Below are 15,215 nucleotides of genomic sequence, written 5' to 3'. Positions count from 1 at the left end.
ACAAGTAGAAAGTGAACCAAATGTCAGGTAAATGGGTAGCTCTAACTGACAAAAGCACAAGCTACACAACAATTCAAGTAGATTAATACACATATGTGCACATTTCAACATTTATAGAACATTGGTCCCAAGCGAGGTGTCGGCGACTGAGCGAAGCCGGGCGCCTCGTAGCATAAGCAGCATGCGCTGGGTGGGCCTCTCCTCGGCCCTATGCCAATCCCAGGTGCGCAGGAGGGCAGAGCCGGCTGGCTGCCTGACTGCCTCACTGGCTCACTCTCCCCCAAACCCGCGTCGCAGAGCCGCCCGCCGCTGCACTCCGACTGATGGGCGGGCTCTTCCCCAGACTCCAACTCTCGGGCCCCGGACTCTCGGCCTGGCGCCGCTGAGAGCCCAGCGCCCGGGTTCCCTGCACCCCTAGTGCCTGTGGTTAGGACGGCCCTGCGTGTGATCTTCCATGTAGATTAAAGCCCCAGGACTTCCCATGGAGGTTAAGGCTAACCATGGCTGCTGTACTAATCAGGATGGCTGTGCGCTTCCCTTGGTATCTGCAGTGATATGCTGGGTTTAGCAAGTAGGAGAGTTCATGTCCCACTTGTGGGTTCCTGGAGACACCCGGATGGCCACTGTGAGAACAGAATGCTGGCCAATAATGCTTAGTTTGATCCAGTAGGCTCTTTTTATGTTGTTTAGAAATTATCCATGGCATTTACTTTCATTGCTAGCAAACTACAACCAGAGAACAGACAATTCTGTTACTTCCATGCAAGAATCATTCCTCTTCCTTCCTTCAACAAATCTTCACACAATCAAGGTCCTTTTTATGACTTTCTTGTTCCAGGCAAGAAAGTCTCTTTTTGGCTGTTTTCGTAATGGCTTAATTTGACTCAGCCAAGGAATTTGTTTTCAGTACAAGAACTGAAGAAGAAAAGTACCTGTGGACATATGTACAATGCCTCTCCCTTGCCACTGACTAACTGCAGGCTCCTCCTTTCAAACACACTTCAAGTTTAGGAAGTGCTTGCCTTTGAACACATGCTTTGGCGTGATTTTCATTATGCAGAGCTGAGCCTATGACACTTCCCCTCCACATTCTTGGCTTGCCTTTTCCTGTGTGTGTGTGTGTGTGTGTGTGTGTGTGTGTGTAAGACACACACATAATACATGCACACATAAAGCTTTATAGGACCAAACCAGGACTTTGAATTGAGCCTGGAAACTGATTAGTAGCCAGTGCAGTGAGGCCAGAATCTGTATAGCAGGCACAGACCCTCTGGTCCCAGTCAATAACCTGGCTGCTGAATTCTGCACTTGCTGTAGTTTCCGAATTGTCTTCAGACGCAGCCCCATGTATAATGCATTGCAGTAATCTAACCTACAGGTTACCGGAGAACAGAAAAGAAGCTGGACTCTCACTGTTGAGATGGGGTTGCAGCTGGGCCACCAGCCAAAGCTGATGCAAAGCAGTCTGTGCCACTGAGTCTCCTTATGGCTCCGGTGACAGAAATGGATCCCAAAGTTCCCCAAGCTGTGCAGCTGCTCCTTTAAGGGGAGGGCAGCCCCTTCCAGAACATGTTCTAGGGCGTAGGAGATGGTGAATTTCCTTGCTTAAGGCTTCCTTCTGTTCATGCCAGCACTGGATGCATCTCTCAAATTTCCTGTAACAATATAAAATGATAAAAGAACAAGAAAAAACAGAAATAAGTTCCATAATATATGTTACAAAAACTTCTTCAATTTATTACATAAAAGCAAGGCAACAATTAAAATAATCTGGAAATAATTTTAATTACATAAAATAATCCGAACAATTACATAAACATTTGAATGTGCACAATCGAGACCTGCGGCAGAACGTTGTGGTATGGAAGACTCTCGTTCAGCCAGACCCTTTCCCAGGATGTGCCATTCCATCTACCCCATTTTTCAGCCCTCCCCCCAAGAATCAATTGACATTCCCTGCCCACTGAGCAGGCTCAGATCCCATTAGCCTGTTTGGGGGGTCCCTCCTTAGGATTTCCCCTCCCAAATCTTTTTTGTAATGCAGCAGACCTATGCGTTTCCTCCGAGTCAGCAGGCTCCTCCTTCTTGTTCATAGATGCTGGCATTTGGAGCATTCTCCTCTGAAGTTCTGAAACAGACTATAAGAGTTAAATGCTGATGATAACTCAACAAGCACACTGGGCCACAGTTAGGAAATTGCTGTCCGGGACTCCTTTGGGAGGAAGGCAATATATAAATTTAATAATTAAATAAATGCAGTCAGTTTGCTCCTGTTGCTGTTCTGGTACTGGGAGATAAGGCACGGCTTGCCTAAGCACTACGTGCAAAGCTAGGCTCCAAACAAACGACGATGTAACCAGGGGTTGTTCTTTGCTTCCTGCTTGTGGTTTGAATGGGGGAGACAAACCCTCCCTGTAGCACTAAGCCAAGCCATGGCTTAGCTCCAGGTCGCACGACTGCAACGCACGCTTGTTTGGCCATTGCTACTGTCCCAGGTCATGGCGTCCTGCAGGCTGCTTTGGCTTTAGAAACACTGGACCTTGGTTGCACCCTTGCAACTTCATTCACCACTTAGATTCAGGCTGCCTGACTGTGATTTTTTCTTAATTCAATAATGGGCACAATCCTTCTGGAACTTTCCTGCATACAAACTCCAGTGTAAAGAGAAGCTGTAAGCGGATTGTGTCTTCAGTTTCTATTCTGGCAAATAAACATTCAGACTAATGACTGATTTGACATATTGGTTGATACAGGCGCACTGATTCCCTCTATGCCGAATGTGGATTTCTTTTGTGTTAATTATTTTTTGCCTCAACTGAGTTGATTCTAGGATATTTAATATTGAATCCATTTATGCCAATGCGAGTTTTGCCTTGGAGTCATGGATTCTCAGAGGTGTGTGGTGTGGCTAAAACACAGACACGGGCATGAATAAATTGAACTCAAAGCAGAATTGAAAACAAATTCACCTCCAGATACATTTATAGGTTAATATTCACTACTGGAGTCATCTGGGTTTTTGCTTCTCAGTGCACTTTGCAATGATATTGTAGTCTGCTTTTAATCAGCTACTAGGGATGGGGGAATCTGCATATTTCTAGAGTGTTAAAAAGTATTCATTGGAAATAAAAAATATTTAATCATGTGATAAGAGTATTGTCATGGACTTGTTGGATGCAGAGGAATGGTGGGAAGAACCAGCTTGGGACCCACCAAAGGAAGAAGGCTAAGAGCCTGGGTGGTAGGATGTTGATGAGTGGTCTGAGGTGGAAGAGAGAGAAGATTGGGAGGAGGTGTTGGAAGCTGAAGAAGTAACGGGTTTAGTGAGCTGGGAGAGTCTGTGGCGGAGAAAAGTCCAGAATCAGAGGCTGAAGCTGAAGCAGGTGGGTTGGAGGAGGGAGGCCAAGAGGCAGAGATGAATCAGGCCAGATGAAGAGTCACAGGTGTCTCCCCCTCCTGCTGCAACCAGCTCCCCTCCCCTCTTGTCTCCCAGAACTAGAAGAGGGCTGAAATGGGTGGAGGAGAGGTAGGCTGCACACAGACATAGTTTCTGATTGCTTGGAAAAGGCCCTGCAGAGGAGGGGACTTAGACAGTTGTGGGGAGGTGGGGACTTTCAGTCTCAGCAACTGATTCATGGGGTCAGACCTGCTGGGGATGAGCTGCTGTGCTCATTAGGCCTGACACTCAGCCAAGTCATTCCCAGGGGAACTGAAGGAGGCAGTGGTGCGTCCGCTCTTAAAGAAAACATCATTAGATCCCTTAGATCTATCCAATTACCGCCCAGTTTTGAATCTTCCATTCCTGGGTAAGGTGATTGAGAGAGCGGTTGCTGAACAGCTTGGTAGGTTTCTGGATGAAACATCGGCTCTGGATCCATTCCAGTCCGGCTTCCGCGCTGGTCATGGGACCGAGACGGCTCTGGTCGCCCTAACAGATGATCTCCGCAGGCAGCTGGATCGAGGCGGGTCGGGGCTGCTGATTCTTCTAGACCTGTCAGCAGCCTTCGACATGGTCGATCACGAACTCCTGGACCACCGCCTTGCCGACGTGGGGATCCAGGGCACAGTCCTTCAATGGCTGCGCTCGTTTCTCTCTGGTCGGGGACAGAGGGTGGCGCTTGGGGGGGAACTGTCATCCCGCCACTCCTTGGTGTGTGGAGTGCCCCAGGGTGCGATACTCTCCCCGATGCTTTTTAACATCTTTATGCGCCCCCTCGCCCAGCTTGTCCGGAGTTTTGGGCTGGGCTGCCATCAGTATGCTGATGACACCCAACTCTATCTGCTGATGGATGGCCATCCTGACTCGGCCCCAGACACACTGATCAGATGCTTGGAGGCTGTGGCTGGATGGTTACGTGGGAGCCGGTTGAAGTTAAATCCTTCGAAGACAGAGGTCCTCTGGCTGGGACGGGACGATATGGGATTGAGGGGGCAACTCCCATCTCTTGCGGGGGTGCAATTAGTGCCAGCACCGTCTGTTAGGTGGTGGGTTGACATAGCAAGCGATTTCTTCAAGTAGCTCTTTATTATGGTAAGCTGGAATAGAACTAACTGCGAACAGCTCAGCCGGCCTGTATTTATAGGCAGCCGGCTGTCAACATTGTAACCACAACAGCCCAGAGTTCCCGCCTAAAATAACTGCCGCGGACCTGAGTGAAAACTATCTACAGACCTGAGTGAAAACTATATACAGTATCCCCCTGTTGGCCCAGGGTGAAACTACACTACATAACACCCCTCCCCACCGAGATAAGGCGTTAGTTACAATCGTAATGGTTTCCTTATATACAGCACTACGCGTAATGGTTCAATTAAGCACAAAAGCATATCGGTTACATTTCCCATACTTAGACCAACAGTGATACCTGTCCAACAACATAGTCCTTTAAATAAGTTGGGCGCTTGGAAACTCTGCCAGACCGCCGGGGACTGGTAGCCAAGTCCGGAGGGCCACACAGTTCTCGCTGAGGCTGTGGTGCGACCCTAGGTGGCGTTGGAACCAACTCCCCTGGATCCGCTGCTGTGGGTGGAGCCTCCGCAAGTGGAGTGGTCTGAGTCTGTTCTGAAACGGCTTGGTTCGGCTCCACGCTGGCAGTTTGTGAGGGAGGTGTAGGTGGGGCCTCGCCATCTGTACGTGTCTCTTCTGGAGCCGCAAGCGCAGTTGGGGGCACCTCGGTAGTGTCCAAGTCCCCAACCCTGCGCCTAAGCTGGTCTATGTGCCGTCGCCACAAGCGTCCGTCTTCGAGTGCCACCTGGTACAAGCGAGGTCCAGTGACTCCCACTACTGTGGCTGGCACCCAAGGGATGTCCCCCACATAGTTCCGGGCAAAGACCTGGTTTCCTGGGACAAATGACCGTGGTGCGTTGGCACAGCCTGGGGGTTCAGCCACGGCAAAGTCTGGGTGTAGCCGGTCGAGCGGTGACCTGAGGCGGCGGCCCATAAGCAGTTCAGCAGGACTCCTCCCTGTGGCCGCATGAGGGGTGATGTGTTGCACGAACAAGTATTCGGCGACCCGCTCATGCCAGTCTCCCCGGTCCAGGCGCGCCAGTGCCTCTTTTGTCGAGCGCACCATTCTTTCCGCTTGCCCGTTGCTGGATGGATGAAAAGGTGCCGTTGGGGCATGGCGGATGCCCAGTCCCAAAAGATACCGCTCAAACGTGCCTGACGTGAACTGCGGTCCGTTGTCAGAGACAAGGACATCAGGACACCCATGCGTTGCAAACAGGCCTCGCAGCACCCGGATGACAGCTTCGGTAGTGGTGGAGGGCATCAGGGCGACCTCCAGCCATTTGGAATAGGCGTCCACCACTACCATAAAGGTCCGGCCGTGAAAGGGGCCAGCCAGATCGATGTGCACCCTCGACCAGGGTGTCTTTGGCGTCTCCCAGGTGTGTCCCTTAGCTGCCGGTGGTGCAGGCCTCGACTCCTGGCACGCTTGACAGGCGGACACCCAGGCAGTGATGGCATCGTCCATATTAGGCCACCAGACGTAACACCGAGCCAACGCCTTCATTTTGACAATTCCCGGGTGGCCAACGTGCAGAGCCTCCAGGACGCGCTGACGGAGTCCCTGGGGAATCACGACGCGGTCTCCCCACAGCAGGCAGCCACGATGAGCTGAGAGTTCATGTTGTCTGGTTGCGAAGGGCTGGAACTCCGATGCAAAAGGCCCTTGTGGCCACCCCCTCCACACCCAGTTGAGCACCCGGCTGATGGTGCGATCCTGGGCAGATGCGGAGGCCACAGTGGCAGCCGATACAGGCGCTGCCGGAAGATCCTCAATCAGAAGGAGCGATGAAGCTGGAGCCGGGTCTTCCACAAATGCTGGAAGAGGGCAACGGCTGAGGGCGTCGGCATGGCCCATCGATTTCCCCGGGCGATGGATGAGCCGGTAGTGGTAGGCAGCCAGGAAAACAGTCCATCGCAGCATGCGTGGTGAGAGGACCGGTGGAGTTGGACGATCACCGGCGAGGAGGCCCAGGAGTGGCTTGTGGTCAGTGATGAGGTCAAAAGTCCTGCCATAGAGGTATTCATGGAACCTCTTCACTCCAGCCACAAGTGCCAATGCCTCCTTGTCGAGCTGGCTGTAATTCCGTTCCGTCGGAGATAGTGTCCTGGAAAAGTAGGCGAGCGGTGCTTCTCTTCCATCTGGAAAACGGTGACTAAGGACAGCACCGATGCCAAAAGGTGAGGCGTCGCAGGCAAGGACCAGCGGCCTGGATTCACTGTACTGTACCAGCACACTGTCTGAAGAAAGGAGAGCCTTGACCGCGTTGAAGGCCGCCGTCTCCCGATGACCCCAGGCCCAAGGCGTCTTAGTGCTAAGGAGTCGGTGAAGAGGCTCAGCCACTGTGGCTTTGTGGGGCAGGAACATGTTATAAAAGTTCAGCAGCCCCAGGAATGCCTGCAACTCCGTTTTGTTCTTTGGGGTGGGGGCCTGCTGGATAGCGCGGATCTTGGATGTGGTTGGATGAAGACCGGAGGCATCGATAAGATAGCCCAGGAACTCTACCTGTGGAACGGCGATCTGGCACTTCTCCCTCTTTACCTTGAGCCCGGCCTCCTGGAACCTGGTCAGCACGGCACGGAGGCGCTCGAACAGCTGCTGGTGTGAGTCTGCAGACACCAAGACGTCATCAAAATATGGTACCACGCCCGGAAGCCCTTGCAGGAGACGCTCCATAAGGCTTTGGAAGATGCCAGGAGCCACACTCACCCCGAACTGCAACCGGCGGCAACGGAAAGCCCCCCGGTGGGTGACGATCGTCTGGGCTTCAGCAGTGGCATCATCGACTGGCAGTTGTTGATAGGCTTGGGCAAGGTCCAGCTTAGCGAAGACCTTACCCTCACCCAGGGAATGCAGCAGGTGTTGGACAACAGGAACCGGATAAGCGTGCTGCTGAAGTGCCTTGTTGATCGTGCACTTGTAGTCAGCGCAGATTCTCACCGACCCATCTGGCTTGACAGGCGTGACGATGGGGGTTTCCCACTTCGCGTGGTCAACCGGCTCCAAAACTCCTTGGGCGATCAGTTTGTCCAGTTGTTCATCCACCTTAGCCTTGAGAGCAAAGGGAACCCGGCGTGGCTTTAGCTTGATGGGGGCGACTTGTGGATCAAGGCTAAAGGAGATGGGCGTACCTGTATATTGGCCCAAGGTGCCGTCAAAAACCTCGGCAAAGTCTTTGACCAGACCCTCAGTCTCTGCGTTAGAGATGCAGTTGATGCCGGTGACTTCCAGGCCGAGGGCATCAAACCAGTCTAGCCCTAGGAGGCTTGGCCGCTGACCTTCGACCACCACCAACCGGAGCAGGCCCGAAAAATCCTTGAAGGCGATCCGGAACCGGCCAACGCCTACCACGGGAATGTCGTTTCCCTGGTAGTCTCTCAGGTGTACGCGGTGAGAGTCGAGTTGCCTTTTGGACACTCTGGGTACCAGTCTTTTGATGGTGCTCCATGACACGATGGACAGGGCAGACCCGGTGTCGATCTCCATGTCACATGGAGCTCCTTCAATGAGCACCGTGACGTTCAGCTTGTGTCGCGTAGGCAAGTCGGTTTGGCCAATCGTGGTTCCAGACGGGCAGCGGCAGTTGGTGAGAGCGAAACAACTTTCCTTGGCAGACTGGAGTGAAGACTTGGACTTGCGAATCGATGAAGGGGGGGTGTCAGACGGAGCCGATCGGCAGACCTTAGCGATGTGGCCCCTTCTGGAACACTTCCTACAGATGGCGTCTCTGAATCGACACTTGGCACGGGAATGGTTGCCTCCGCAGCCAGCACATTCCGGTTGGCCCTTGGACTTCTGTTGGAACTTCCTGCGCTCCCGCTTTGTCTGGTGCACGTCATCGTCTTCACTGGAGGATGCCTCCTCACTGCTGGCCTTTTCATGATGCACCGGAACTGGCTCCCTAGCAAGACGCGGGCTGCTGGACTTGCGGATCTCCTGGGCGGAGCGTTCAGCAGCTTCTGAGGCCACAGCCTCCTCAATGGCTTTCTGTAGCGTGAGGTCTGGCTTGGCTAGGAGGCGCCGTTGCAGATGGATGTCCCGGACCCCGCAGACGATTCGATCCATCAGGGCATCGTCTAAGTCTCGGAACTCACAGTGCATTGCAGCCTGTCGCAGGGCGGTGGTGTAGTTGTTGATTGACTCCCCCTCTGCCTGGTTCCGGTGGTAGAACGCATGGCGGGCAGCAATCTTGGACGGCTTTGGTGCGTAGTGGTTGCGGAGCTTCTCTTGGATCGTGTCCCATGGTGTTGCCTGGACTGCTTCAGGCGCAACCAACGCTCGGGCCGTCTCAAACACCTCAGGCCCACAGAGGCTGAGGAATAGGCCCCGCTTCCGCTCCTGTGATACTTCTGTCAGCTCGTTGGCTTGGAGGTAGCAGTCGAACCGAGCGAGGTAGGAGTCCCATGATTCAGAGGCTGGCGCAAACGGCGGTAGAGGCACAAGTGAAGCCATGATTCCGATGCCGGCGTGAAGGGCGATGGATGGAACACAGTGCTCTAGCCAGAACAGTCAGCTCTGAATTGGTTCTGCCCAGTGATTTCGCTCAGTGATTTCGCTCTGTGATTCAGCTCAGTGATTCAGCTCAGTTCAGAGGCTGGCCGCATCTGGCTGTGCTCTGATGTCCATCAATCCCATCCTCGTCGCCAGTGTTAGGTGGTGGGTTGACATAGCAGCCGGCACAGCGATTTCTTCAAGTAGCTCTTTATTATGGTAAGCTGGAATAGAACTAACTGCGAACAGCTCAGCCGGCCTGTATTTATAGGCAGCCGGCTGTCAACATTGTAACCACAACAGCCCAGAGTTCCCGCCTAAAATAACTGCCGCGGACCTGAGTGAAAACTATCTACAGACCTGAGTGAAAACTATATACAGTATCCCCCTGTTGGCCCAGGGTGAAACTACACTACATAACACCGTCCGTTAAGAGTTTGGGTGTAATCTTCGATACCTCCCTCTCCATGGAGGCGCAGATTGCAGCTATAACAAAGGCGGCATTTTTTCATCTCCGCCAAGCTAAGCAGTTGGCTCCTTACCTCTCTCGCCCTGACCTAGCCACTGTGATCCACGCGACGGTCACCTCCAGACTGGATTATTGTAACTCGCTCTACGTGGGGCTGCCCCTGAGACTGACCCAGAAACTCCAGCGGGTGCAGAATGCCGCAGCGAGACTCCTTACGGGGTCTTCGCTGCGGGATCACATTCATCCGGTGCTATACCAGCTGCACTGGCTCCCGGTGGAGTACAGGATCAGGTTTAAGGTGCTGGTTTTAACCTTCAAAGCCCTATACGGCCTAGGACCCTCGTATCTACGGGACCGCCTCTCCTGGTATGCCCCACAGAGGAACTTACGGTCTTCAAATAAAAACATCTTGAAGGTCCCAGGCCTCAGAGAGGTTAGGCTGGCCTCAACTAGAGCCAGGGCTTTTTCGGCTGCGGCTCCAACCTGGTGGAATGCTCTGTCACAAGAGACAAGGGCCCTCCAGGACTTGACATCTTTCCGCAGGGCCTGCAAGACAGAGCTGTTCCACCAGGCCTTTGGTCAGGGCGCAGCCTGACTCCCTCCTTTGGCAATCTTTACAATACTTTAGTTTATGGTTGCCATCAATTTTGATTTTAATTAATTCTTTGATGTTTTTATAATGTTGCACTATTTTAGTGTTGTTAGCCGCCCTGAGCCCGGCTTCGGCTGGGGAGGGCGGGATATAAATAAAATTTATTATTATTATTAAGTCTGTGAAGATCGTGCTTCTGCTACTAAACAGTTGTAAGACAATCTCAATGCGTATTAGAAGGAGATTATGTAACAGGTTTGAGTTGTTTAATTAGTGTTTATGTGTACAGACTGTGTGCCAGACTCCTGAGAATGTAATCAAGATCCATGTGTATTGGAATGTGTGGACCTCCTTCTGAGCATCAGCGTTTAGCATGTGAAGAGCGTCAAAAGAACTGACCATTAGAAGGCAAATGAATAAAAGAGGCTTAATTTATAGGAACAGCAGGGTTAGAAGAGTTGCTTTGGCCTTGAGTGCAGCACTGCTGTGGGGGGAAAGCCCCTCATGAGATGACCGTGTTGCAAGATTTGGACTCCACGTAAACTCAAGTGTAAATGAGTGAATAAATCATATTTCTTAAAGCTACAACTATCCCCACCACGTCATTTGAACCCATTAACTGGTCCTTGTCTCTTGAAGTCCTTGTCTCATGAGCACTGGAAATTAAAAGTGGCTCATTGTCTAAGTGCTAGCATTTCAAAGATTTGAATATGGCTATTTCAATTGCCTCTTAATAATCTTTTCTCCAGACTGAAGATACCAAACTTCTTAAACCTTTCCGCGTAGGACTTGCCACCTTGGTTGCCTGACTTTGGGCACATTCCAGTCTGTCAATGTCCTTTCTTAAACTGGACACAGTGTTCTTGTTGAAGTCTGACCAAAGGAGAATGAAGTGGCATCCTCGCTTTCTGCCATTTGTACACTGGGTCTCTGTTGATGCAGCTTAGAAGTGCATTGCACCTTTTTGCTGCTGCATTGCACTGCTGACTCATGTTTAGCTTGTGGTCTACTAAAAGCCCCAGATCTTTTTCACATGCACTGCTTTTGAGCCAGGAATCACCCATTCTATTTTTGGATCTGAATCTTCCTGCCTAAATGCAGAGCTTTTCATTTATATCTGTTGAAATTCATTTTGCTCTGGCCCAATTCAAAATCATGTCAAAATCCTTTTGGGTCCTGTTTCTTCTTTCTTCCGATATATTTGCTATCCTGCTCATGGTGTCATCTGAAAATTTGATTAGCATCCCCTCCATTCCATCATCCAAATTATTTATAAAGATGCTTACCATTACCAGGTCTGGGACAGGTCTGTGGCACCTCACCTGTTACTTCTCTCCTGGTTGATGTGAACCAGTGGCTAACATACCTGGAATAGTTTGCCAACCAGCTAAGAATGCACTTATGAATGGTCCATATTTTACCAGCTTGTCATCAAGACTACCATTGTGGACCTTGCTGAAAGCCTTACTGAAGTTAAAATGTCTAGAGCATTTCCCTGAAGGCTAATAACTCTGTCAAAGGAAGGCAAACAGGTCAATCTGGCATGACATGCTGGTTCTTAGTGATCAGTGTCCCCCCCCCCCATGCACATGGATGGACTGGTTAATTATCTGTTCTAGAACTTTTCCAGGTTGGTCCTGCTGCCGCCAAGGCAACTCTGTTGGCCCTGTTTCTGACCATCCATGCATTGGAGGGATCTGTAATTGGGAGTGCAGGACGCATGTGGGCTTCCTCCACCTTGATGTGGATGCCAGATTCCACATGTTGAAGGGAGTCTACATGTATAGAGCTTGCTTCCCACTATAGACATTGACCCTCAGCACAAGGAAGGGGGGCTCACACACCACAGTGAGAGATAACGCTGGTATTTGTGATTACTCTTTGCACGATTTGCATGTCCTAATTCATCTCAAAATTCATAGGTGGGTTTGAGATTGAAGCCACATAACTCTATTGTGTCTTTATCGCCCTAGGTGGTGGCTTTAGGAGAAGTCCCTGATGGCACAGTGGTCACAGTCATGGCTGGGAATGATGAAAATTATTCTGCAGAGCTGAGGAATGCGTCTGCCGTAATGAAGAATCAAGTGGCACGCTTTAATGACCTGAGATTCGTTGGCAGAAGCGGAAGAGGTACATCATTTTATTATTATGCATTTATTCTATCAACAAATATAAAGCCCCAATTTGAAAATGTTTCCACACAAAAATACTGATTATTTTATAAACAAATCATGCTCAGCCTTTCATTTGTAAGATAAATGCTGGTTTGCAAAATTCTGTATTTATTCAGACTACGTTGCCATTCTAGGGTGCAAAGCACACATGCCCCACCCAAACTACTTGTTTTTATGATATCTGAATTTTGGAAAGAAATATTTCAAAATAGTTCTAATTTTATTGGTACCAACAAATGGGTGGTAGTACAGAAGCATGAAGGGACACGGGCGGCGCTGTGGGTTAAACCACAGAGCCTAGGACTTGCTGATCCGAAGGTTGGTGGTTCAAATCCCTGCGACGGGGTGAGCTCCCGTTGCTCGGTCCCAGCTCCTGCCAACCTAGCAGTTCGAAAGCACCTCAAAGTGCAAGTAGATAAATAGGCAGCACTTCGACGGGAAGGTAAACGGTGTTTCCGTGCGCTGCTCTGGTTCCCCAGAAGCGGCTTAGTCCTGCTGGCCACATGAACCGGAAGCTGTACGCCGGCTCCCTCGGCCAATAAAGCGAGATGAGCGCCGCAACCCCAAAGTCGGTCACGACTGGACCTAATGGTCAGGGGTCCCTTTACCTTTACCTTTACCTTTACCTTTACCTTTACCTTTACCTTTACAGAAGCATGAAGGAATTTCTGTTGTGGAATAGAGGCAAATGAAGTTCACTTTAAAGTTAATGGTATTGAGAAAAAGAATATGTTTCATCTTAGCTGTGCAGCCAAGTCCTCAGCATATTTACCTGAGTTCTCTCTCAAGGAAGCATCAAAGGATTCTGAGATTCTAGTCTTTATAGGGAAGCAGCTGCCCAGGCTCTTGCAGGAAGCATTTTAATATGATGTTGCCTAGTTTCAGGATTAGGTTGGATGTTTGTAAATGAAGCCCCCTAGTTAAAAAACAACAAGGCTTTAGCAATCCAAACCAAAATCCCCTTGAATTTTAATTTCACCTGTAAATAAGCCTGGGCCATTCCCACCCTTTCTTCTTTCTCTACAATATGTCTTCCAGCAGCAGTGATGGGGAGGCCTGCCCCAAAGCCTTGCCAGCAAAAGGTTCCCAGCATAAAGAGACTTGGGAAATACAATTTGCTGTGACTTTGAGCTCCTTTGCGAAAGGTCCAGAAGCACAGATAAACTACAATTCCCAGGGAACCTCCTGCTGGCAATGCTTTCATGCCTAATAAAGAGCCAGGTAACAGCTCTCTTCGCTGTGCTCTCTCTACTCCATTGCTAGAAATGGAAGTTTTAGGCCAAAGGAAGGGAGAAGGGGCACCTATCAGAGAGGGAGAGCACCTGCATGGAAAGCTGGACATGCTGATGGGGTGGCATCCTAAACAGCACCCTACAGACAAAAATAGGGACACAATTGTTCTCATTCCAGAGACATCACCTATCACCATGACATGATGCTGAAACCTCTAACGTCAGCAGCCACTGTGTATGAAACAGCAGGCTGTGTGCTGTGTGCTGTTGTATTGAAGAGTGTGCATTGTCTTGTATGTGTGCCTAAAAGCAAGATGCATCTCTCCCTTCTGAGAGATTTAATTGCTAGGGACCTGGGAAGGGGGCTGAACTTTGAATAGCAACTATACATATTAACAAAAAACCAAAAAACAAAGCAACTCCAAAAGCTAAAATTAGAGATAGTGATTTTCCAAGACCAGGAAATGGGGGATGTTCAGCTACAAAAGGACAGTTGAAGACAAGGGTGCCAACTTGAATAAAATATTGGGGAGGCCCAGGTAAGCCCTGCCCCACATAGTCGACCACAAGGTGTGCAGCACACACCCCATTTAAATGGCAATGTCCATCAACTTTGGGGGCTGCTTGACTCCTCAAATATTGTATGGCGGGGGGCAAAGCGTCCTTGGCCCCTAGGAGTTGGCTCCTATGGTCGAAGAATGGAATGTCCCAAATTTTCTGAAATTTTAGGTCACCTCTCAGAAAAATGCATGCTTTTCCTCCAAGCCCATTCCAAACTGAGGTGGGGAGATTTTGCTTATCTCTAAAATTATGTTATTTTTATTTAGCATTGGGTCTGTCTGATCCAGTGCTTACTGAGACTGAAAAGCTGTTGCAGGTTTCAATAAACTTTGGATCAGGTTCCATACATAGTACAGTTGCTAAATTAGTGAGAATCAAGTATTGTTTACTTTAGAATGGAAATGAATATGACTTTCTAGTTCCCAGAAGATTCAGCTCTGAAGTTTCATCTGCCCTTTAAAGATCTCTCTGTAATATGAAATTTAGTCTCCAGTCGTAAAAACTTTTTATAGCAATAGAAAGACTGAAGAGAATTTCCACTGAAAATCCCTGTAACTGCTTCAAAATTGAAATTAGTGACTAAATAGATGTTTGAAACAATGCTGATTTACATTTTTAAAAAATACAGAAATCCCCAAAGCAAAATGAGTTTGCTAGCTATATGAGGTTTAAGTAAGTCAAAATATATTAATTTGTTCAATATTTTGTCAGTTGTAGCACAAGCAACAACTTACACCGCAATAAATCTTTGGCATCCTGATGTGATGCTAGCCGGGCAGAGCTGGATTGCTCCATCCCATTTCTCTCTCAGGCAGGAAAAACCGAAAAACCTTTTTCCAGACTTGGATTCTTGCTTGTTCTGCTGTTACCCAAGAAGTCTCAGCATGGGAAAGAAGGGTTTGACAGCAGACTCGTTCTGATTTTTACGCTGGGAGATAGCACCATGTGGTATTCTTGTGCCTTCCTTAAAGCAGCAGTGAAGGATGATTTTTTAAAAAAGCAAATGAGCTTCATTTTCACCTCCCAAATTAATACACAGATCAGAACATAGAATCATATAATTATAGAACATATGTAGTATTCTTTGGATTGTGAATTCCTCCTAATTTTGTGATATAGTTCTTGGCTCAAAAGTATACCAAAATGCGTAAAGAATGAATATTTTAGGATAAGCTATGTTTAGAAATA

General features: G+C 49.4%; 1 protein-coding gene across 10 annotated transcripts in view; it reads left to right on the top strand.

Annotated features, from left to right (window-relative positions):
* Window positions 1-15,215, top strand: part of RUNX2 (RUNX family transcription factor 2) — a gene marked incomplete at its 5' end in the record, with an annotated part of 232,070 nt that overhangs the window by 80,956 nt on the left and 135,899 nt on the right. For all 10 annotated transcript variants that reach the window (XM_080997414.1, XM_080997416.1, XM_080997411.1 and 7 more), the window contains one exon: window positions 12,034-12,190. In XM_080997414.1, the coding sequence (XP_080853540.1) occupies window positions 12,034-12,190 (157 nt within the window). The remainder of the gene's footprint in view (window positions 1-12,033; window positions 12,191-15,215) is intronic.

The sequence above is a fragment of the Podarcis pityusensis genome (genome assembly GCF_964106645.2).
Source record: "Podarcis pityusensis genome assembly, chromosome: 3".
Lineage (NCBI taxonomy): Eukaryota > Metazoa > Chordata > Lepidosauria > Squamata > Lacertidae > Podarcis > Podarcis pityusensis.
The sequence above is the reverse complement of the archived record's forward strand: the minus strand, read 5'-3'. Positions and strand labels throughout refer to the sequence as shown.